Source organism: Poecile atricapillus, chromosome W (assembly GCF_030490865.1).
Source record: "Poecile atricapillus isolate bPoeAtr1 chromosome W, bPoeAtr1.hap1, whole genome shotgun sequence".
Classification (NCBI taxonomy): domain Eukaryota; kingdom Metazoa; phylum Chordata; class Aves; order Passeriformes; family Paridae; genus Poecile; species Poecile atricapillus.
The window spans coordinates 39,751,612-39,776,903 of NC_081288.1; the positions used below are offsets into that span (position 1 = coordinate 39,751,612).

Here is a 25,292-nt window from a genome sequence, read left to right on the forward strand (position 1 = left end):
TATTATTTCTATGGAACAGTAGTTACTTCTGGTGAAAACTTTTGGAATTACTTGCAGCCATTTAATGTTTTTTTTCTTAGGGCTGTTGTCTTTAAAATGGAACTATGACATAAACTTTGGAATTATGTCAAATCTGTTTGCACTCTTTTTATTGTTAAAATTTCCTCATCATGTTGGCTTTTTTTTCCCCCTGAATAACTAAGAAACTTAATCTCCCCTAGTCTTAGGTGCTTTTGAAGGTAAACAGTAGCCCAGATGCAAATATTCTGGTTTAGAGTACAGGGCAACATTGTTCAGGATCAATATCCAGTATAAACATTTTAAGAATTAATTTAATTACTCAGTTAGTACACTTTCCTGAATGCAGGAAAGTTGAATGCAGAGTTCTTTTGAACACCTATATCTGAATTAAATATGAACAAAATAAATGTGACAATTTTTTATTTGATCATGATATATATTATTTCCTGTTTTCCTTTAAACAGGTGTCTAGAAATTGTGTCAGAACAAAATGGAGGTAAAGAAGTTGAAAAAATACAGACTAACAAAAAGTCTTATCAGTTCAGTACTATCCTATATGGTCTGAAAATGTAATATGTTTTAATTTCTTTTATGTGACAGGAACTAGTTTATTGGAGAAACTACTAAAAAATACACTGATTAGAAGTCCATTATTTCAAAAATATTTAACTTATGTAAACCTAAGAAATATCCAAGTGAGTTTTTTAAAAAAAGCCTCAGGATTTTAACTAGAAGGAAAACCAATTTTAAATTAATTTGTGCTTAACCTTTGCTCCTTGAAACAAATAATATAGTAACTTGAAGGGCATAACTCCAGATTGGCTGGGGTTCAAGGTGAATCTGCCAAGATCACTATTTTGTATGTTTCCCTATATAAACAAATGGTTTCTCTACTTGTAAAACAATTTCATTCAAGTAAAAACTGAAATAATAAGTGTTTTTTTGGTCTTTTTAAAATACTGTACTAAGAATGTGCTAGTTTTGAGAATACGTGCCCAACATAGGTATTTATACATGTCTCAGGATGTAACTGTAAAACTGTTGTTTTACAACAGATGTAACTACAGGTAGGTTGTTTTCCTTTCTACTGCCTTGTAAACATGCTTCAGTTGTTACAGCCTTTTTGGCTCTGGCTATTTATGATTACACTTCTTGCTTTACCATTTTTTTTTAAATGAAACTCATATGTATAACTCTGTCAAGCTGCAAGAGTGCTAATGGAAGGTTGATGTGGCTTTGTTTCTCAGGGTCTTTATCCCTTTCTTTTCTGCTTTTCTTTATCTCTTGTTAATTCCTTTCTGCCTTCATTGTGTTTTGAATACTGAGTGCTCAATGTATTGGAATGTATCTTCTATTAACTTACCCTTTCTCTCTGTCTCCCTCTGTCTCTCTTCCTCTTCCTCTCTCCCTTTTTTGCCTGACTTGCTCCACATCTTTTTTTTGTGGAGAAGATTTTCAAGCTGTTTAAAAATATTTTAATATATTCCTCTGAGTGGCCTTTATTTCTGCACTTCTTGCTTCTGGGGCTCTGACCAAGCTTTCCTTGAACCAGATAGATTCCAGCTTCTTCAGTAACTGTGTAAGTAAATCTTCCTAAAATAGGTCACTTTTGGAAGAAAAATTTAAATATACTCTTATAATTCAGGAATTAACCAGGGAAGGGATGTGAATCCTCTTTTGAAAGGAGAAAGTTGGCTCTTCAAAAACCTGAATCTTTTTGAGTTTTGAGAAATGCTTTTCTACAGCAGGACTGTAACACTGTTGTAGCAAAATGAGTTACAAGGATTGGGTAGAGATGCTAGAGAAGGCCACCTTACTTTTGTTAGCACTGGAGGAATATAACTTAAATATTGAAGATGTTAGTTACTTGGGGACAGAAGAGAATTGGAATCTTGGACTTGTGTCATTGCTGCCCTTTCTACGGATCCCAGCCTCTGTTGTGGAGGGCCCTGAAATGAGTGTAAGGTTAGAAAGGTACTTATCTGTGGAGCTGATGTTGTTCTAAGGAACACTGTCCCAGTTCTCATCTGCCATACAAGACTATTAGAACTTCTGACCAAAAAACATCCATCCATTTGTTTTCAGCCATCCAAAAATCAAATGTCAGAATTTCCGTTTTAGTAATGTTATAAGGCGGTACCACTGAATCTGACTTCTTTCTTTAAAAGTGATGTAAAACCATTTGAGTGTGTATTTTTTAGATTTAAAAATGGTAGAATTTGAAGAACTCAATGAAAATTAAGCCTGAATATGCCATCCTGTTTGCATTTTTTCTTAATTTGAAGCATCATGTCAAAAAGTTTTGTACATTATACTGGATAGGAGCTAAAAAAATGCTGTTTTCATTCAATAGACCAGCCAGAGGCTGTTATATTGATTACTCATTGCTTTAACATTCTGTTTTGGAGCAGAAGACAAGACCAGAAAATTTGACATCTGCCGCAGACAGATCCAAACCAAAGCATGGCCAGTATGAAGCAGGTATGAAGGAAGAATATAAGCAACATTCTCAGAGAACTGCAGAAAAGAAAAAAGACCACTTCCAGTGTCCAGACACTTCAATAAAGGTAGCTGGCAAAGTAGAAATTGCATTTTTAAATAGAAAATGTACATCATTATTTAAATACACTATTTGGAAAGGTTTTCACATGTATGTAATTAATTTCATGTTTTTATTGTAAGGAAATAAAAAACACGTAATTTAAGCATCTGATGTTGAGGAAGAAATACACTGTAGGAAGGTTGTTTCAGTTGTTGCAGAGCAAGAAACTGAAGTGCTCTGAGAATTTATGTATGGTTGTGTTCTCTGGTAAGGAAAGTAACACTGGCCTTCCTAGTGGATCTCTAGTCTGAGCCTGAAGATAGCATGATTGATAGAGAAGAACTTAAAGCCTATAAGAAGAGGAGAGACAGCAGGAAGATCTTGGTAAAGTGTTATTTCCAAAACCAGAAATTCATTCAAGCTTCTTTATTTTATAAATCTAAAAGTATTTTAATTACTATTCTATAAATTGGGACTGTATGTAGGACTTAAAATTTTAAGGAGAAAGTAAAGATTTAATCTGTTCCTTAGAGAACTATTAACATTGAAAATGCAAAGGAATATGGGGTTAAAATATTGAAAGATACCTGTACTTTTTGCTTTGATATTGATGTTGTATAAGATTCAGTGCAGTTGGACTGCAAGCTGTACTAGTTCTACCAGGTTCATTTCATGTTTTTAAATTAAGGTGCAAAGAAGGGAAGATCAGTGGAGAGAAACTGGGAAACAAAGGGTTGAAAAAACCCAGCTTTAATCTTGTTAGGAAGAGATGGCAGAGTGGTTGAACAGGGAAAGATGCATCATTGTAGGTGTAAGGAAGCAGGAAACCTAAGTAAGCAACAGCTGTGAGGACTTGCTTGAGTGGTAGATTCTGCTGAGGGTAGATGGCCATTTAAGAATCTTAATGGAAAGTTAAGAGTTAAGTACGCAAATGTTGATGGAACATATTGTGCTCATTGGTTTTCAGAGAAAAGGTTTGTGATGAATAACAAGGAGTTTACTGAAATTACTTTGTTAACCTTCAATAGAATAAAAAGGGAATGTTTTTCAAAAGAAAGATTGTTTCACCTATTGTAGACAGCTTTAAAAGAGCTTTCTCTTCATAGTTGTGCTTCTAGTGATCAGATAAAAGAGAAATGAAAAAACCTATTAAACATTCTGTGAATAAGTGGTGAATGAAAAAGAAGTTGAGGTATTTTGTGGTTTAGTTTTATGTTTGGTGGCAGGTAAGATTTTCTGTTCTGGAGATTTGTTATAATTTGGGGTTTGCGGTTTTTTTTTTTTTTTCCCCTAATGATTCCACTCTAAGATGGCACTCATAATCTGTTTTTCAAGGAGTGACTCCTTTATGCGAGCACATCGAATGGGTATTTACAGGAGCAGCCAAGTTAATATGAAAATGAAGAAATAGATCGCAAATGTATGCAAGGAGAAAAAAATTTGGACTGGCTTTTTTTTCTGGTGATTTTGTATTCTAGAAAGATACTTTCTAAGCACTAGAAGCATGTGTGTTAATTCTTCTCACAGATTTTAATATAATGTCTATCAGAACAATTTTTTTTGTGTTAGATATTAACACTACCTGATTAGATGAATAAATCAAAATATTTCAACACACTTGTTTTGATTGATTAGTGGAACTTGTAACAACTTACCTTTTCTGAAAAGAAGGTGCTCCTGGAGGAGATTGCTAACAAAACCCACTCTTTTGATTTCTTTCCTATGCTACCTCCTGCCTGAGTTCTGTAAAAACTTCCTGTATCCCTTTTTTTCATATTGTCCATGTAGGAAATATTCTGTAATACCCTGGGACTGGTTTACAAGTCTGTTAGAATCAGTAGCGTGCTTTGGCTTTTCCCTGTCTAGGCTGTATTTAACTTCTTCACTGGTCACAAAACTCTACAATGAGCTTTGAGCTTTATGCCTAACAGCAAATCCTCTGCTTCCACTTGGTTGTTCCTGAGCAGAACAGAAAAATGATGAGTTCTTGTCTTCTCCTCAGAGATACTAAAGTCTGCTTTCTCTGACTTGCTGTGTTTTTTCACAAAGCTTGTAGGAACAAAGTATTTTTGAGATATTTAAATTTATTATTTATTTCAGTATGAATGAAAACTGGTAATTAATCAAAAGATACAAATCTTGCTCTCTAGTCTTTCCTTATAAAATTCAGTTTCTGTAAAAAGCTAGGCTTAAAAAAATTCTCTTTTAATTAGCATGAAGTAGAAGAAGTAGACATTTTAAAAAGTAAAGAAGAAAATAGTACTTTAAAATAAATTTTTGAGGAAAACGTGTGGGTTTTTTAGTTTGTTTTTATTACATTTCATTATAAAAAGAATGTATTTTTGTGTAGGGTACACAGCTTGATGATGGACAAGATGATTTTGTAACTATTGATAAGAAAGCTCTCCTGCAACAATGCTATACAAACAAGCCTTATAAAATGCAGCACAATGTAAGGAAATCAGAAGCTGTAAGTATTTTGACTGGTGTTATCCTGCTAACCACCTAGATGTGGAGAATGGCTTCTCAGATGTTCAAGAGAAGTTATGCCTTTGGGGATTTGGGTCTAGTATGTAATTGCACTCATTAAAATCATGTGAGTTTAAACTTTCTTTCAATGATAGTTGAACTGAGCAATCCAATGAGCATTTTTAAAATCTTATCTGCAGTGCTTGTATTTTATGCGGTAATCTATATAAATGAGAACACAAATTATGAGTAATGTATATAGATACATTCATACAACTAAGAATAACTAAGGTGGTTGAGTGAACCTAAACATGATGTTACATTCAGTGTCAGAAGTTGGACTTCGATGATCCCTGTGGGTCTCTTCCAGCTCAGGATAATCTATTATGTCCTCTGATCTGTAGCTTTTAGCTGAGCCTGTGTTCAATGGTTCATGGATTCCATAATTCCATCAGCTAGTATTACACTGAGTCAGCAACTTTGGCTGTGTCTTCAGGCTCTAGGGATGGAGCTTCTACAGTGTCTCTAAGCAATATCTTCATGTGTCATGCTATTCTCTGTGTGAAGAAATTCCTTCTATTGTCCACACCAATCTTCCCAAGGCTCAGTGTGCAACCTTTACATCCTGTTATACTGTTGGCTTCTGTCAAATAAAGTTTGGTTCTCTTATTTTTGTAACTTCTCTTCAGAATGCCTCATAGCTGCTGGTTCTGCAAACTAAACAAACTCAAGCTCCCTTAGCCTCTCCTTTCAATTGTTTTTGCTCTGATCTTTTGTCAGATCCTTTCTGAAGGAAGGAGGGAGCCCTGAAGTCTAGAAACCAGCATGGACTTACTAGCATGCAGAGGGGAGAATTAAAACTTTCCTTACATGGATGTACCCAATACACTTCTTTAATTTCTTACATAGCCATGAATTTTACTCTTATTGGGACCGAACAGTAAGAGTCTTGCCCATTTGAAGCTGAGCCTTGAATTTAGGATCATTTACAGTGATGAAGAGCCTTAATTTGATATTGCATGATTCAGTATTTGCATATGCAGAGTGATGGCTTTTATAACTGGTTTTTGAAGGTATTGCTGAAAAGGGTTTTGCATTCTAACTTTCTCATAGAATATAAAGTCATGAGAAATTTTATGACTTTTTAAAAATAAATAGTAATTTTAATTAATTTTATTTGCTTGTCACTATGCACTGAATTTTGCACCATTGCAAGCATTTATTTGATTTCTAGTCTTATTGAAGTGAATGCAGATGTTGCTCTACTGAAGTCACTGTTAATTTTCATGATAAGAAAGTCTTTTGAGAAAGTACTTAAGCTTTTATTTTTAGATTAAATTTAAAAATCTAAACTATCATCTAAAGTTAATGGAAAAAAGTCTTGAATTATCCCAAGAAAAACTACTTAATGCTAAAGCAAGTACTGTGAAAGCCCTGAGAAAGGGAGCAGTGCAGAACCACAAAACAGAAGACATTCTATAGCTGCCATGCTTTAAAAGAAAGCCAGCAGGTGTCTGAGCAAGGTGTTACTGTGACCTTCAGAAGACCTTTTGTTATTCTGAGTTAGCACTCATGCTTAGCACCAGCTGAATCTCTTTTGAGGACCATCTCAGGCTCTCCTAGGTCCAGCTTCTGATAGTGTTACAATACTGGAAAAAACTGCCAGTAGTAACTGCCTGTGTATTAATTCCGTTTTGTATATGTTGCCTCAATTGTTGGCATTTCATTTTAAGGTACTTGAAAATTTTGCTTAAGGATACACAATGTTAACATGTCCTTTTACTGTAATCATTACCAAAAAGTCAAATGTTAAAGTAGAACTTCTCTTGATTTTTCTGTGGTTTGGGATGAAAGTTCACTAGCGGGGTTTTGCAGGGCTCCATGTTAGGCCCTGTACTCTTCAATACCTTCATAAATAATTGGACACAGGACTGGGATACTGAAAAAAAATTCACAGATAATACAAAACTGGGAGGAGCTGCTGACTCCCTCAAAGGCAGGAGGGCCCTGCACAGAGACCTTGGCATACCAGAGGGCTGGGCAATCACCAAACACATGAAGTTCAACATGGAAAAGTGCTGGATTCTGCTCCTGGGACAGGACAGCCCTGGATGGACAGACAGACTGGGGAATGAGAGGCCAGAGAGCAGTGCCAGGGAAAAGGACCTTCCTGGTGGATGGAAAGTTGAACATGAGCCAGCAGTGCCCTGGCAGCCAGGAGGGCCAACCCTGTCCTGGGGGCATCAGGCACAGCATGGCCAGCCAGGCAAAGGAGGGGATTGTCCTGCTCTGCTCTGAGCTGGGGTGAACTCACCTTGAGTGCTGGGGGCAGGTTTGGGTGCCACAATATAAGAAATATATTAAAATACTGGAGAGCGTCCATAGGAGGGCAACTAAGATGGTGAAGGGTCCTGAGGGGAAGCTGTATGAGGAGCAAATGATGTCACTTGGTCTGTTCAGCTTGAAGGAAACTGAGGGGTGGTCTCAGTGTGGTCTTCAATGTTCTCATGAGGGGAAGAGTAGCAACAGGTACCAATCTCTTCACTCTTGTGACCAGTGACAGGACCTGAGGGAATGGCCTGAAGTTGTGTCAGGGGAGGTTTAGGCTGGATATCAAGAAAAGGTTCTTTCACCCAGAGTGTGGCTGGGCACTGGAACAGGCTCCCCAGGGAACTGGTCACAGCCCCAAACCTGACAGTTCAAGATGTGTTTGGACAATGCTCTTGGGCATATGGTGTGACTCAGGAATGTTCTGTGCAGGGCTAGGAGTTGGACTCAATGTTCTTTGTAGGCCCCTTCCAGTTCAGTTTGTTCTGTGATTTTGTGATTCACAAAAGAGTCCATTGCCAATAAATATCATGTATAACCTCTGAAGAAGGTTGGTTATCTGTGAATGCTTTTATTTAGGGAACAGCAGTTACTACTTTTTTATCACTGAGAGCTGCTGCAAGTTCAATGTTTGCCTCTGCCCTCCACATTTTTGTAATTTCATAGTAGAGCTTTTATCTAAGAGCAGAATGGAAGATGCTTCATGAAAGATTACATGCAGTAATCTAATATTCAGTTGAAGTGTAAGATGTAAGGGTTTTTTTTGTTTTTTTTTGTTTTTTTTTTTTTAAATCAGATTCTTTTCAGCATGCTAACTGGTTTGGATCTATAAGCCAGGGTCCATGGAATATATTACAACAAATACTGCTCTATACTGTCACTGTGTCCTCTTTCACATCATTCTTTTTCATATATCTGTTGCAACAGTTAATGGGTAAAGAATGAATAATTCAGAATAAAGCACCCTGTATTTCTTATAGGTGTAAAAATGAAACATGAAAGCAAACTGAAAAATCCTCCATCTCTTATAATTCCAAAATCTTCTAAGGCTTAAAATCAGTTTGGAATAACCAACCGCTGGTTTGGTGTTGCATTAGTTATTTGGGTTTTTTTGATTTATTTTTCTTTTTATTCACTAGTGCCAGTCAGTATTTATTTGAAGATTGTGAATTCTACCCATAACATCTCTTATTTATTTGTTTGTTTGTTTGTTATCTATATTTATTATTTTAAAATTATTTTTATTTTATAGGTACCTGGAAACTTTTCTTCATTCTTTCTGAACATTTCTTCATTCACACAAAGGCTAGATTTCTCTAGAATTTGCTTTACACACAATACCAATTAGAAAAAATATCTTAATTATTTAGTTTCAGAATATCTAAAATATATAAGAATAAAACCCCTTAGTAACAATAATCTCTATTTTCTAATATATAAAATTATTTGTTTTTTAATAAAAGGTAAATTTAAATTTGTAAAAAAGTTCAGAAATGTGGAAGATAAAGAGATGTGCTGAGGCTTGGTTATTGCTGGTGGCCTCCATACTCTGCTGGGCTATCCCCTTTTGGATTGATCCTGCTTTGGTTTCTCTCTGTGTAACAGGTTACGATCAGTGCCTGCACACATTACAGTGAAAGGCACAAGGTTATGGTTCAGTGTTACTCTAAGAAAAATAATAATAAGATCATGTTAAATCCCCTTTTCCCTTTAGGATATTTCCTGAAAGGTTTTTCAGATTGACCTGTCTCAGCAGAAAATTGTTGTGGCATGCAGGAAAGAAAAATCTTGCAACTGAGACTAAGTCTTAAAAGAAATTTTTTGACTAATATTGCTGGAGGTAAAGTTTTATTCTCTTAGTTGGAATCTCTGTCACCCATAAAAACTGGAATAATGGGAGTCTCCTCGGTCTCCTATTGTACTTACAAAATGTATTGGAAACAATACAGAAATAAGGATTTTGTCTGTCAACTTAAATACGAGAAGTCTCCTATTTATTACAACTAATATGCATAGATAAATTGAGTGTGTACTAGAGAATATTATATGTCTATTTTTTATGCAAATAGAACCCTAACCCTATTAAAAATGTAAAAAAAAATATTAATTGTGGCATGGGTAAGTTTGTGACCTCTGAATGCTGTCTTAAAGGGTAACTTATTTGAAGTTCCTATTGTTATATATTTCATTTGTTCTCAGCCAGTTTTTCATTGCAGGAGGATGTTGCTGCAGAGAGGAGAAAACAGGCTGTTGTAGAACAAGTTATGGTGGATCAATTATGTAGGTAAATGAATTTATAATGTAAAACTTCAATTTTCCCTGCAGAAGAATTTAGACCTGTTTGTGGTTGGTTTAAGAGGTGTTTTGGTCATCTTATGGAGTCTAATGTAGTAGTATTATTTGCAAAAATTCTTTAAATGGAAAGTATTTTTAATACAACTTAAACTATCAGTTTAAAGTGCCAATGTATATGTTATTTTTTTTTCTGGAAATAATTTTTAATTTTATACTTTAACGTATTTTAAGGTCTTTACAATAGCACTAGCTCTCGAAAATAGCCCTCTTGCACCTCAAGAAAATATATGGATGCCTGATGTTATAAATTACACATCCTCAATATTTATTGTCCTTTCTAAAAATATTAGCTTTAGTAATATTTATTAATTTATAAATACTGACACAGCACCTTTCAGGCATAAAGAAATATTATACCAATGCTGGGCATGTAGAAAAAAAAAGGCACTATTATAAGTTGAGGTTGTACAGTAAGATCTCCTGCCTTCATTGCTGTCCCTTTAGCTTCAAGAAAGCATCACTTCTGTGCAGAAAGATCCCTCTATTTTAAGCATGCTTTAATAATTCAGGGCTTTATGCAAGCTGTCTGGTTATGACAGTATAAGATGCAAGCTTGTTTAATATAGTTTCATGTTATTTTACACTTGCTAAAAATTATCTGTGGGTATGTCTAGATTATTTTGCATTCTGTGCATAGTTTACAATCTCTGGAGTCATCTGCAGTGGTGTTCCAGCCCATCAAATCCTAGGATTTTGAGGCTGAAATGTTGTTGCAGTTCACCATTTTAGTTTTACTTTGTTTCTGTTACAATGACTGTTTAAATTACCTATATTGTTCAAAAGTCTATTACACTTTTACACTATTTAAAAGCTGACATGACAAGAAGGCTGCCTGAGGGAAATAAGACTATCATGAAACACAATGTTAAATTCCAATTTTAATCCTCATTTAGCAGGATTAAAATTATGGAACTATACAGGGTAGAAACCCCTGATTTTCAGATAAGTGCTGGGCCTGTGTCATTTCCCTTTAAAGATTATTACCGAGGTGATCTTAAAAATATGCTGGTTATGTTGTTTCAGTACTACTGATCTTGCATTAAATGAACAGCTTTGTGCATCTTGGATCATGGATGCCCATTCTGTGTTTAACTTCCTTCTGCTGCTTTACATTATTTTTTCCATGTATTCCTTCTTCTACTCTGAAATCTTCTGTTGATAATGTCAAAACAATATTCAGTAGTGCTGCAGCTGCATCAAGTTTTAATTTAAAAAATCTCTCTGTTTATATTCCAAATATAACTCTGCCTGTACTTCCAAACAAATTGGTATCAGATATCAGGATGTTGATCAGAAAAGATTATCTCAAAACTGTTGCATGAAAAAAAGCTATTTAAAGAAATACAAAGGTGTTTTGAATATTTTTTTTAATAGGCAAATCTTGAAGTTCAATCAGTGTAACTGATGTGTACAAAGATGTATCTGTATAGATCAGAGAGCAAGTTCAGAAAACTATAATAGCCATACAAAATTATTATTTCCCTTCTGATAACCATTTCAATAGCATAACAAGCATCTCATTTATTTTTAAAGGGTCTCTTCTTTTGTTTACTTGTTGAACTGATACAGAGAATATCAAAATGTTCAAAACCCAGTTCATCTATTTCTTTTCTGCTTGTTGGAATGTTGAAATCCTCTCAGCTGTGTAGTTAGCACTTTGAGGAAGGAAGCGCCAATGTTTTTATTGGATGACACATTGGATGGGACTCTGAGCAACCTGGTCCAGTGAAAGGTGTCCTGCCCACAGCATGGGGGTTGGAGGTAGATGATTGTTATGTTGCCTTCCAACCTGGGCTGTTTTTTGGTTCTGAGGTGATGTCACTGGCCTGTGCTAGTAACTGTTATCACTGATACTGGAGGGAGCAGTGGTTAGAAAACATCACTGATGGAATATTTACAGAAATAGTGGAAATGATGAAAAACCCCACATGCCTTCATAATAATAACATTTATTTTATATAAAGATACATAAAGTATACTTTAAATAATATGTATCTGCATGCAACATTGTTGTGTAGCACTGCACTGCCAGAATATTAATGCGTATATTTGATTTTATGAAATAGACTTAAGAATTTGTAAAAACAAACAAAAAAGTAGGCCCACAAATTTATGCAAGCTTAATGGATAACTCCAAGATTGTATTACTGTATTATTCTTGGGTATTTTCTTTTCTGCATTAAAATATATAAGACCTTAAATTCAGCCATACAAATAGTCAGAGGGCTTCTCCTTGCTCTTTGTGGTCAGAGCTGTCATAAGTGATCCAGAGCAGTCCACACATTCTGATGCTTGTGAGGAAGCTCAAGGACTTCTGGGAGCTGACATAGTACCGATGTGTTTTAGGAAAAGGACACTCCATGAAACCAAGTAAGTTTATAAAAATAAATTTTCTGCTGTATATATTTTTGTTTAGCTATGTGAGTTCTGTTTGCCTTTGCAGATGTTCTGTTTTTGGCTTGAATCCACAAGCTTCATGCAAGGCCTTTTTTGTAGCTTTCCTGTGCTTGATATTGCCTAGTGAGATAATAGGGACCTTTTTATATGAATTCTCTGTGTATTATGTTTGATCCATAGAATTTATAAAACCTGTGAGAACACTGTTAAGTATTGTATTGATATTATTCATTACAAGGATTTGCCAGCCTTTTCCAAGTGGTTGGATGCTTGCAATCCTCTCAGTATCCTTTTAGAGATTCCTATCCTTAGGTGCATAAATTGCATAAATATGCATCTGTAAATGCTAATGTAGATCTTCACAATATAATCATACTTTTCTTGCATGTTTTGATTTCTGCTGCAATAATTAACCCTATTGGCATTTAAATGACGTTCCTGGACTATCAGCATTGAACTAGTTGCTCCAAGGACTTAAAAAAACCTGAGGAAACACTGTGATACATAAAATTAAATGAATCTGCAGGTCTTGAGTTTTGTTCTGTTAATTTTTCTCAACATTCAGACAAGCATTTCTGCTTAGGGCATTTTAACATCCTGCTCTAAAGTCTTTCTCGTCAAATGTCATCTTTGTATTCTTAAAAAAAGGAAAAAAGGCAACTAAAACAAGTCTCAATTTCTTACATTCATCACATAGACAAATCTCCATTTCTGGAACTAGTAATAGGGCCAATATAAAATATTTAGGGGTACAAAAGCCCCAACCTGGGTATTTTTGCAACAGAACACATTGGTTCATGGAAATATGGTGAGTAGTAGAGATAAAGGTTAATTCTTTATATAAATGTATGTAAACACAATTTCCCATTCACATCTATGTTCTCTGTGAATGTACTCTAATGTTATATAATAACAGAGCACTTTACAGCTCTGAGTTGCTTTCTAATTCAACTACAAAGGATCATCTCCTCAGCCAGTTGCCAAGGATACCGTATTACATAGTTTCAGCTGTTTGGAAATGGTTGAGTTTTATGTAACATTTATCTGTGGGCATATAGGTATCATTAACATGCTGCATTATTTTCACAGAGTAAGGACCAAATCAGGACTAACTGAGAACATGCTTTCCAACAAGCTACGCTTTGATAGTAGGATTATATCGAGGTAATCACAAATTTTGTGAAGCTTTTCAGTGCTCAGAATTTGTGAAAGAGGATTACTCTCTTGAACTGATTAATTGCACTGAACGTTTCTGCTCCTTGTGCTGAAGAAAAAAAGTACGTGTGGATGTCCATGTATACTAAAAATTTTGACATAAGTAATGCATAGTGGCTTTGTAGTCTCACTGTACAATGTTAAGATCTGTAAGCAATGTTGTGTTACCATCATACCCATAGCTCTATTCAGGACAGTTACCACAGGGGCTGTGTGAAATAGTGCTTTTAGCTGTTGCATCTCAGTTGATTAAAATTATTTTAGCGTTATCTTAGATGTGGCAACTGCTGTAAGTAGTAATGGCTTTGCAACTTGTTCATAGCTCCTTATGTATTAAACTTTAGAATGTCTTTACACTGTTCTGATTTGAGTAGTGGTAGCATAAACATATTTTTCAGTTTTGAAAGTGATGCTTTTCTGCAGCTGGGAGCTGTATATTTGTTAGACATAGCTGGGTATTCAGCAACATACGTTCATATACCTCAATGTATGCAGTAGTCCTGGTGTATGTAATCCTTTAGTTAATCAGTGAAAATTATACTGGCATACTAAAATATGAAGCCTTGAGAGGTGTTTTTAGCATTATGGAGAATGGAATATTGAATTAAAATATGTGACCAAATGCACAAGCTGAATTTCATGGTGACTTAGAGAAAAAAGTCAAAGAACTCTTTAAAAAAATAAATTTTACATGCAACATTGGAAATAAAATGAATACTGAGAGCAGGAGAATAACTTGGGGGTGCTGACCAATGAGAAGCAGTGTGCTTCTTGCACACTTGATCTGGCAGTGTGCGCTTAAACCACCTGTGTCTTGGGCTGCGCCAAAAGAAATGTAGCCAGCAGGGCAAGGGAGGGGATTCTACTGTTCTTCTTCTGTCCCATCAGACCCCACCTGCAGTGCTGTGTCCATCTCTGGGATCCCCAGCATGAGAAGGACCTGTTGGAGTGATCCACAGGAATGTCATAAATAAAATCAGAGGGATGGAGCACCTGTCTTATGAAGATAGGTTGAGAGAGTTGAATTGTCCAGTCAGGAAAAGGGAAGCCTCCAGGGAGACCCTCTTGCAGCCTTCCAGTGCCTACAGGAAGGCTGCAGGAAAGATGGAGAGGGACTTTTTTAAAGAGTGTGTAGTAACAGGACAAGGGGGAATGGCTTCAAACTAAAAGCAGGCAGGTTTGAGTTAGATAATAGGAAGAAACTCTTCACTGTGAGGGTGGTGAGGCGCTGGAAGAGATTGCACAGAGAAGCTGTGGATGCCCCATTCCTGCAGGCATTCAAGGCCAAACTGGATGGAGCTCTGAGCAGAGGGGTCTAGTGAAAGGTGTCCTGGTCCATGCCAGGGGTTTTGGAATTAGATGATATTTAAGGTCTCCTCCAACTCAAACCATTCTGATTCCTAAATAAATGTTACTTATTTTTGGGTTGAATTGGATTTGTATAGATGAAAAACATAAAGGTGCTTTTCAATTTTCCTTCTAGAAATGGTCACGATGCTTGTAGGGAGTTGATTGGAATTTTTTTTGCATGTGACAAATCCCTTACTGTGTATGAATTTCGACAGTTTGGAAAAAACAGGTAGGATGAATTACTTTTTTAAAGGGTTTTATAAAACATTTCACTGTATCTAAGAAGCTTAAATAAATTTGTTTTAGTACTAGTTTTGAATTATTTCACAGGACAAATGCCTTGCCTTTCATTCAGAAGGGAGTTTATCAACATCAACGTGGACAAAGAAAGGGAAAAGCTTATGATCTTAGTGACTTCTACATTGTAAGTATTCTCCTGCTGAATAACTTTTTTTGGAGGCAATATTTGAATATTTGAATTATAAATTGTGATCTAGCCTTCTGAGAAGACTGAAAGCCTTCCCCTTGAATTATTCTCAGAAGTCTGGATTGTTTTGTTGTCCCACGTTTTAGAAGTTGCCAATTTAGGTTTCAGATTAAGCTGTAGCTTGCAGTTTTCCCCCTAGAGGGCACAAGACTGCTGACAGTGTGGACCTTTTTTGGACAAATGATCCACTCGGCAAGGAGAGTCCTGAAGAGGAAGTAGACCAAAATACTTGTTAAAAGTAAATAATCTTTGCAAGGTCTGCTGGCATTTTAAACTCGAAGCAATGATTAAATATTTATTAAATGAAGAAATTGCAGGTTAATTGTTTTTGGCCTACAGTTTGAAATGTAAACAACCAGCTGTTTAGAGCAAGTGTATGAAACAATGTTAAACTTTGTCTACCAGCTAATCTGATGACTGACTGAAAATCATATAGAACCTTCTGTACTGCTCTACTTCTGTACTGGGTGAAGTGTTCATGGTTTATAAATACTTGAGCAAGTTTTCAAGTATAGGCTGTTTTCACCAAATTCTTCACGTGCTCCTCCTTCAAATCTGAAGCTTAGAGGGAAAACCGTGATTGTAGAAAGTAGTCAACATTAGTTTTTAGTGTGTTTTGTCTAATCATCTGCCTATCCTAACTGTTTACACAGCCACCTAAGAATTTCAAAGATGAAATAGATGAGTTTATGATATGGAAGATAAAGCTACTTGTTGGGATTTTAATATTTTATTGTCATGTGTATATTTGCAGCCTGCAGATGGAAATGTGTTCTGAGTAAAGGTTCATCATAAAGTCATCCTGAAAGTGCACTTGCGTCGAGTTCAGTAGCTCTTTGGAATGATGCTGCGTCTGTGAATCTCCGTATCTGCAATCTTGCTTTCTGGGCTGACATTAAGATATGCAGATCTCTCACAAAGTCCAAGTGCTTGAGACACCTGCACAATATCAGTGTCTCTGTCTCCTCCCAAATTCATGAGTTTTGGAGACTTTATAAACCAAGACTGTCCAGATATTACAGTCAGAGCTACTGCATTTTTTTTATTCTTCTCAGCATTCTTTGCTTTTAGTTTCCTGCTTTGCTTTCTTTCCCTTTCCCCTCTATTTACAAAATACACAACCTATTTTTAAATCATTGTGTGCTTTACCAACAGGGAGCCAATCTGACTTTCCGAAGTGTTGATCATAACCTTCCAGAAAGTGTTAAGCAGAACCCCGTCTTCACCCTTCGTGTGATAAGTATTGATGAAGCAGCTATGGATAATCTAAAGTAAGTGCTGCTAACTACTTTTCAAATTACCTTACCTTCCTTAAGCAAAAATAAAAAAATTAAGCTCCTAATACCTTATTACTTGCACTGCTAAAAACAGAATCCATATTCAGGCTGTTCTTAAGAGAAATTAGTAATAGATGTTAGAGGATTTTGCCTAGTTCTGTAACTTCCTAGAATGGTAAGGAGTAATTTTAAAGTAAGAATTGAAATGTGAAGCTGTTCTATTTTCTTTGCTTGAGGTCACGTTTTTATATGCAAATCATATGCCTCCTGTGTTTCAGTTTGTGCCCATTGCCTCTTGTCGACAAGCACCACTGAGCAGAGCCTGTCACAGTTTTCTTTACTTATTTCTGTCAGGTATTTATATATATTTGAGGGTAAGATCACTCAAGGCTTCTATTCTCCAGGCTAAAGAGTTCCAGCTCTCCCAGCCTCTCCTCATATATCTTATACTTTGATCCCTTCCTGATTAGGAAGAGACTAATGTTAATCTCAATTAAATATGCTCAATATGTGAGGACTACTTTGTTAGAACTTGACTGTTACTTTCTTTCTGCAAGTGTTTAGACACATGAAGCTTGTTCTCAGATATGGTAATATTCACTTAAAGTCCCTTTAGACTGAAAGCTTTGCAAAGGAGCCATAGTAAGCTAACAGTGCATAGAACAGTAAATTCAAATTCAATTGGTTCTAGAACTGTATAGTTGTATGATGCTTACTGCTAATTGTTCCCTCTTGGCAAAGTTTCAGTGAAATAAAACACAATATAATTTAATTTCAGATAGTTTATGTAAGACATTTTACATCTCAGAAACCTATCATTCAAGTAAACAACTTCTTCTTTCATTTGTTGCTGATCTTATACCTGTGAAATTTGGAGTTGAACCAATGTTATCTCTGAATAGAAGAACCAAAAAGAAGACCTGCTCAATGCGTTGTAATTTTGGATTTTGTGCTATGTGTGTGGAATAGACTATTTCCTTTTTTATACTCTCTCTGTATTCTTTTCATTAGTAACTAAATTTCAGTCTATCTTTTTCTTCTCTATGAGGATGTTACTGAGCTCTCTATTCTCTGGTGCAAAATGCTTGAATTGAGTTCTCTTACCTTCATTACTCTACTGACAGAAAATCCTGTTCAGCTACAGTCCAAAAGGTCTACTGCAGGTTCCCAGAAGCAGCTATGCCCTTCTGTCACAAACCATGAATCATTTGGTTTACATGTGTTCTAGAGGGGAGTACATTGTCCTCTGCAGGTGCTTCTTGACTTTCCAGTTTAGGTGATCTGGTGTAGGTAAGCTTTTAGGGACTTCATAATGAGGGGTACTCAAAGTGGAGATGAAGAGTCCTACTAGATAACAGAGAGATAAATCTTTGGCCTCAGAAAGCAGGAGGAGGAGTATGTCATGGCAAAACACTGGTGAGCAAGCAGTTTTCCATTTTTTTTTAATATTCTGATTAAAATAATTGTAAGACTTTTTTGGTTTATTTATTTTTTTTTCTTCCAGTAGGTTCTTCTGCAGTTTTAACAACCTTTATAGTAATTTCTGATGAAGACTTGTGGGAAGCCCTTCTCAGAAGGGAGCTTAGCAGAAATAAACCCACAAAATGTAACCTTAATTTCTAGATATGCTTTTGGTCTACACCTTTGCTATTTGTGTTCTAAAGAGAGATTTGAACAGTATTTCATGTTATTTTCCTGTTGGTGATTAAATGTGGTTGCTTTAACAAACTCTTCCAGTGGTATGAAATTAAGATTGAACTAAATTTCTTGAGATTTTATGCATGGGAAGAATTATCCATGGTTAATGAATTAGTAGAGGAAATGCCAGTTAATACTGTCAGAAAAGAATTTCTGCATATCTGCAGCTAGTCAGCAAGGACTTTTGTGAAGGCCCTCTCAAACTCAAGCAATTGGATATTGTGCTTATTAGGGTCATATATGAATTAGAGTTGAATGTGTTGGGATTTTTTACTACATCTGTTTTGAATATAGTCACATTACATGTAATTTCACCAATCAATATTAATTTTGACTTCTTTAGAGCTTCTTCTGTGGAACTCAAAGAAGAGTGTTCCAGGCAAGTGGTTGATGACAGCAAAGTTTTCAAGAAGATTCAAGGTTTGTATCTACCAGAACCCATTTAATTTTAATATCCATATCTCTGTCTTTGCAGCTCAGTGCAATGAACAATAGCAATGTTACGAAGATTTTGTGTAAATTAAATTAAACAAAAGTTAGATATTTATCAGAATATTATTAGAATCTATTACCAGCACAAATCACTCATAAGAAAGCTTTCTGCTATCTCTTCAGATAAACAGTCTGGGTAAAGATTGTGCAGAATGTACAGAGTAATTATGAATGTAATCAATAAAAAGTTAATCTCTATGTTGACCTAATCCCTGAAAAAATTCTGAAAAATAACAGTGATGCTATGTTACACTGTCATTAAATTTGTTATTGGCCAAGTGTACAAACACCATCTCATTTCTTCCATCAATTTTGTGCTAGATATTTCTTTTGGCCATTGCTTCTATACATTGATAAGTTGCATTTTGATATTCTCTATTATTTTGCTTTTTAAAAATCATGAGTATAATTGTGTAGTGTAGTCTGGAATATATAAATAAATTGTACCATGTTTCTATCTACAGTCTTTAGGACAAACGCATAGCTTTTTGCTGAAGATTGTGGAAAGATGTTTGTACAGTGTTGTGTATTATTTTTGTAACCTTGTCAATAAAAATGGTTGATCTGAGCAGCTCACAGCTTGTATAATCTCCGCTGACTACTGTCATTAACCTGCTTTAAGTAGGCACTCCTTGGTCACTAGAATCTGCTTGGACAATGACTTTTACAAAAAAATTGTTGGAATAATAATTAGGGTTATTAGGGTTATTTTTTAATCTTCCATTTTCCCCTTGCAATAACTGACACAAGCTAACTTTTCAGTTATCTGACTACATCTAAGGTTTGCTGGTGTTCCCTGGAAGAATGCTGTGTGTGTATACTTCAAGGCACCTTTTAACATATGTCTGAGTTTCAGCATCACTGGAAAAAATTTCCTGCTTTCACCTGGCCCCTTTTTTTCTTTAAAATTGTAGATACAACTAATTTGAAGGTAATAGCATGAGACTTCTGTTAACAAAGCTGAGAAACTCAGACATCCCTAAGTGAAATTGCTAGCTGAAGACTTTCATAAATCTTACCAGAGAAATTGCATATAATTTGGGAATGATTTTGCCAAATTGGTAATTTTTGTTCTCGTTTCTACATGCACTTAACAAGTTTGTAGAATAAAGAAACAACTCTGTGTCTCATGATAGAATTTTTGTATTGTTCTAAAGCAGTTGTTCCAAAGTTACTTTGTATGGTAAATCATGGCATGTAATCCGTTCTCACAGAAGTCTTAACATATAGAGGGCAATAGCCATTTCTCTTTTCCTTATGTAGTCTCTTTGAAAAAAGTTTGTTGGATATTGCTTGTTAGACATACTTTATATGACTTCCACTCAAATGTTAAATAACTGATGGTTTCCTTTTGGACGGGCATTCTTTCATCAGAGACAAGGGAGCCCCAATGCACAGGTATGTCTTTCTAACAAGCACCATCATATGTAGACATGGTGTTCCTTACTTCTGTGTTGTCTCCATAGCAAGTGGACAACTTCAGGTAAATGTTGTGTCCTTGATTTCTCAAAATCCTCAGGTACATTCAGAGAAACGTTAAGTAAAAGAGGAGTTCGGGTTATAACAGGCTTAGGAAAGTATTTCCGACAAATAGACAAGAACAGAAATGGCTTTCTTTCTCGAGCAACCTTGAAAGAAGCTCTAAAAGTATTCCATTTGGAAATACCTGAAGGGGTGAGTCTAGCTGAAACTGTAAACATGGGTATTATCTGTCTTAATTTATGTAATTGCTGCTTTTCCTTGCTTAAATCTATAGTTTAATGCCTGGGTTGTGCATGTTTTCCTTTGGTGGTTTTCTAATTTCCCTTATAGTATGTTGGCATTTCTGCATTCAGTTCTATGTGAAGTTCTTCAAAATAAAAAATAATATATTTAAAAACATGCAATCTTTTTACATCATGACATGAAGAAGCAAGTGTGATTGCAATCCATTTTTTCTCTGTAGGCTTTAAAAAGATAATTTAGTTTATGCTCTTTACTTAGGTTTTTTCTTTGTTTTATATATTTTGTTGTAAAAGTAGCTCACAGCTATCAGAACTGTGAATAACATGAATTATGGTCATCAGTGACCACTGATGACATGCATTATTTCTACAAATCTTTGAGTGAGTTTGGATCTAGAGGTTTGGGGGTTTTTGTGAGAATACTGTAACTTTCCATTATGACAATTGTCATATTTCAGGATATAGTGAAGAACTTTGGCAAAATATTTTTAAATTGCAGGACTTTGAATCCTTATGGCTTATTCTTGATGATAGCAAGAGTGATAAGGTCGACTATGGAGAATTCACCCATGCCATCTTTGGAGAAATGAATGAATATAGGAAAGCATTTGTAAGAAAAGTAAGTTTTATTGCAGATATTTAAGTGTAAATATTACGTGGTCTAACTTTGGAGTTAGTTACTCATCATATTCTAGTTGTTGAGTTTTGTTATTATTTTTCTTAAGTTCTGTACCTGGAAATTGACTTCTTAAAGCTTCGGTTCAGTTTAACAACAGAAAGGTAAATTAGTGGACTGTTAAAATAGTTCATTTTAAATTCTAGGAATAATCCCTTTATTTTGAGTTTTCACGCATATGTGCTATTCATATAGTTCAGTCCAGAGTATAAAGCATCTGACACCTTTAGATGATCTCTTCCAAAAGTCTGTTTCCTTATTTTTGCAAAAGACAAATTTTGGCAAATCTGCATGAGTAGTCTTTCTTCCTGCAGTGCCTGAAATAGGAGGCATTAATACTTGCCTCCTTTGAGACCTACAGTAAGAGTCATATTTGTGAGACATGTTATGTGTGAAATGCAACTTGTTATTTGTCTGTAATGTAATGTAGAGCTGTTTGCAGTATCAGATATTTACCACAAACCAGCCAAAGGAGTAGCAAGTGGATATCAAAGTCAAGAAAAATGACATATACTTTCATGCTTTCAATCATGGAGGATCCAAATCTCCTAGCCTTATGTATCAAGCCTATGTATTTGAGTAAACAAATGAAAATGAAGCTGCTCTTAGCAGTGCTAGAGAGGCTCTGAGGAGGCTTCTGTCAGAATGATGCAGAATCTTAATAATTGGAGGAGGCAGGAGGAAAGCAGCTAAACTTCTCATTCTAAGGATGAGATAGAAATTAGGGAGAGAAGACAATTATTTTTCTTTGACCAGGGGACACACATTTGATATGAAAAGTGTTGAGGTAAAATAATTATGAAACTTCATAATCTAGAATGTTTTTCTGGTATCTGGTACCTTACATAAAATAGGTAAACTGACATAATCCATTGTGCAAGATCCAAAAGTGTGTACCTAGATAGTTAAGTGTATTTGATCTTTTAATCTTTCCATTTTTTTCCCCCTGAGATGCTTATATGAAACTTTTTTCCCCCCTATAGGCTTATATGAAACTAGATTTCAACAAAACTGGGAGTGTGCCTATGGTAGATGTCAGAAAATGTTACTGTGCAAAGAAACATCCTGTAGCATTGACAGGTAATTCACATGAACAAACTAACAAACAAACCAAAATCTCAAACTACAGAAGTCGTCTTGTTACCAGAGACAGCAGATCCGGAAACTGGTTGGAAATAAGAACTGTTTTCATATTTTCTTAGACTTGAGCTGTTAAAGGGGAACTTTCTTCATCTGAGGACTTAAAATTAGTCTCTCCAGAGCATGACAATAAGTAGTAATGGAGTTCATGTACAGTTTTAATACTTGCTCTCTATCAAGCTGATAATACTGCCTGTGTGCAGAGTAGTTCTTTTCCCTGCCTCTGTAAGCAGTTATTTCTCAGCTTTCATCTGTAAGTTTTCAGTGGCAAATATGATACCAATAATTTTCACTTAGTAGAATACTCTTATTTTCACATTACTGTTTTCCATCAAAATATGCAAGGATTCCAACTGACACAGAATGTACTCAGCACTTGAATGATTTATTCAGAAGGAACTTAATTTATTTCTGGGACAGGTTTGCCATCCTTTGCAGAGGAAATGCTGGTTTATTCATTATTTTTTCAGGATTCTCAAAAATTTTTAAAGTCTGCCATTGAAAAATAAGACTTTAAATATTTGTTTGTCAGTTTTAAAAAACAACACCCCATATACCAAACTAGGAGCTGTGAAAGTCTCCATGCTGTCAGGACCCTTTCTTTTTTGTCTGTAGAAGAGAGGATTTTTTTTATATTGCCAGTGATTTTAATAGTAACGCATGAAGTCACATGGGGGTACGGAATACAATATGTGATTTTTTTTCCAATGCTGTAATGCCATATTTTTTGTACTTTTCTTCTCAATGCTATGAAATTATCCTGAGTATTATCTCTATAAAATTGCTAGGACACAGATGTAAATTGCAGAACACTTTTCAAACACCTATTTCCATCTTAAAGTTTTCCCAGAACTTTCAAGTTTTATTACAGTAAACATGCTTTCTTACAAGATAACTTCAGAATTTTAGTTTACAAATGCATTATGCAGCTCTTGCAATCATTTGAAGAAAAAAAAATTTCCTGATCTCATAATTCATTGTGACTGGTTAACCCCATGTTTTCTGTTGATACTTAATTCTATCATGCTATTAAAGTAAGGTAATTTCTTCAGGTGGTAATAAGTAAGCCAATGACTTAATTCTGAAATCAGAATATTGAATTTGTGCATGAAAAAATTATTTGCAAGCTAAAATTTGAAACTTTCGTGCCTTAAGTATATTAAATGCTACATATTCACTCTTCTTTAAAATGTATTTAATACAAAAAAATACTTTTATAGGCAAAACTGCAGAAGAAGAAATGAAATCTTCATTTCTAGAAGCATTAGGAGAGTCCTGCAGCAACCCCAATGAAGTGTCCTATTCTGAGTTTGAAGATTACTATGAAGGATTAAGTTATGGAATTGTGGATGATGATGATTTTGCTAATATCTTAAGGAATTCATGGGGAATTTAGAGTGGAAGATGACAAAAAAGAAGAAGGGACTTTTCTAAACAAGGAATGGCTGAATAAGAGAAGATTAAGTCTTGATGTCCTTTATAATTAGTGTCTTAAACTGATTTCAGTGACAGAAAACTTCAGATGCTTTCAGAATAATTTGTGGCAAATTTCATGGAGTGTGTGTTGAGTTGTGGTAGCCACTCTTCTAATAAAAATGCTGTTCATGACGTTTCACTGGAAATTAATGAGGCTGTTTCCCATACCAAAAGCCATATTTTTTTATATTAAAATAAAGTGTCCTATTTTAAAATAAGAGAATTAGAATACTAAAATGCCTGAAGGGGTATGTGCAAGAGAAAATTTTGTTTTATGATGCATTGTGAAAAGCTTTAGATTTGACTGCATAAATATGAATTGTAGCTTTTCTTCAGAAATTTTCTTATAGCATTCTTTGTCTCGCTTATTTTTTCTTATGCAGGTACTTAGCTTGAAAGAGAGCAGGTCATCCTTTTCCAATTTTGAGGATGTACTGAAAGTGCAGAGATGTTCACAGCATTAGTCCCTTGGCCTGTGCAGTGTCTTGACTGATCTTGCTTTGTCATTTTGGTCAGGCATCCGAAGCTGAGCATTGAATCTCAAAGGTTTTAGTAATCACACATGTATTTTGTAATGCTTATCTTCCTTTCCTGTATTTTGCTAAGTGGTTTTCAAAACAAATAATTTATATTTAAATATCTGTTTTCTTTATATTGCTGGGATTTTTAAACTAAAACATAGCAATTAAATATTTTGTCAAACTGATATATAGCATTTTCTATTTACTCTGAAAATATGAAAGAGTAAAGTATTTTTTAAAAGGCCCAAAAAAAACCACCTCTGCCATCACAAAAATTAAATCATATATTAAAATATTCTTTGCTGTTTCAGATGTTCTGACAGGTACAATTCTCAATGTAATACATCTTGCTAATTCTGTAAAATTCTTTGTGTTAAGAAATAAAAATATATCGTTAATGAGAGAAAGACTTTGGTTTTCATAGACCTGTCACTGAAATTAACTGTATGTTGAACTGCATTTCTTAAGCCTATGCAATTAAAATTTATAACTTTCCTCTAAGCTTGTCTGCCTGGTTTTGAATTTATAGTCTGTGGTTAAAAGAATCTTCCTCTGAGACAGAATTTGTGTTTCATAGGAATTAAAGGGCAGTGCTGGGATGGATGCTGAAATGAGAGACTTCGGTCCCTTGTGGCTGACTAGCATAGTTCAGATACAGTATTTCCTTGTTCTAATAACTTGTGTGTTTTTATGTCTGGATCGTTTGACCTGGCCTCAGATGTAACAAGTACTGGAGGTTCTACTCTAAATCATCAAATGAGGGATTTTGGGGGGTTCTGTTGGAGCTGTAAAAGTCTGTATGTATTTTTACAGGGAAAGGCAGATTTTGTTAATACGTATTATAAGCAAGAATTCTGACTCATTATGATTTTCTTGTTCCCCGTTCCTGCTGGAATTTCTCTCACTGGAAAGGTTTTTTTTAATTAGTGTTCTTGGAACTGGTGATCTCATACCTGAGAATGGCAGGTAGTTCTGAGAAGGGAAGCTTTAGGTGGTAGTAGAGGGATCTGCTCATTAACATGTCCATTCAAATAGCTGCAAAAATACCAAGTCACATTTTTGTTAGTTTTTTAAAGAAATCATGTGCTCTATTTAGACTTTTTCACTTAGGAGAATTGTACCAA

The 25,292-nt window shown here is 35.1% G+C and overlaps 1 protein-coding gene across 2 annotated transcripts in view; it reads left to right on the forward strand.

Annotated features, from left to right (window-relative positions):
* The window catches only part of LOC131592329 (calcyphosin-2-like), a 30,078-nt gene extending 5,418 nt beyond the window's left edge, over positions 1 to 24,660 (forward strand). Inside the window, exons 6-18 of one of the 2 annotated variants that reach the window (XM_058863753.1) lie at positions 2,433 to 2,588; positions 4,914 to 5,033; positions 9,577 to 9,644; positions 11,966 to 12,085; positions 13,202 to 13,276; positions 14,811 to 14,906; positions 15,008 to 15,101; positions 16,320 to 16,435; positions 18,483 to 18,559; positions 20,151 to 20,305; positions 20,855 to 20,974; positions 22,015 to 22,111; positions 23,392 to 24,660. In XM_058863753.1, the coding sequence (XP_058719736.1) occupies positions 2,433 to 2,588; positions 4,914 to 5,033; positions 9,577 to 9,644; positions 11,966 to 12,085; positions 13,202 to 13,276; positions 14,811 to 14,906; positions 15,008 to 15,101; positions 16,320 to 16,435; positions 18,483 to 18,559; positions 20,151 to 20,305; positions 20,855 to 20,974; positions 22,015 to 22,111; positions 23,392 to 23,567 (1,470 nt within the window). In that variant the 3' untranslated portion in view covers positions 23,568 to 24,660. Of the gene's footprint in view, positions 1 to 2,432; positions 2,589 to 4,913; positions 5,034 to 9,576; positions 9,645 to 11,965; positions 12,086 to 13,201; positions 13,277 to 14,810; positions 14,907 to 14,983; positions 15,102 to 16,319; positions 16,436 to 18,482; positions 18,560 to 20,150; positions 20,306 to 20,854; positions 20,975 to 22,014; positions 22,112 to 23,391 lie in introns of both variants that reach the window. The other variant, XM_058863754.1, reaches the window with a different exon arrangement.
* Positions 24,661 to 25,292: the final 632 nt, after the last annotated feature.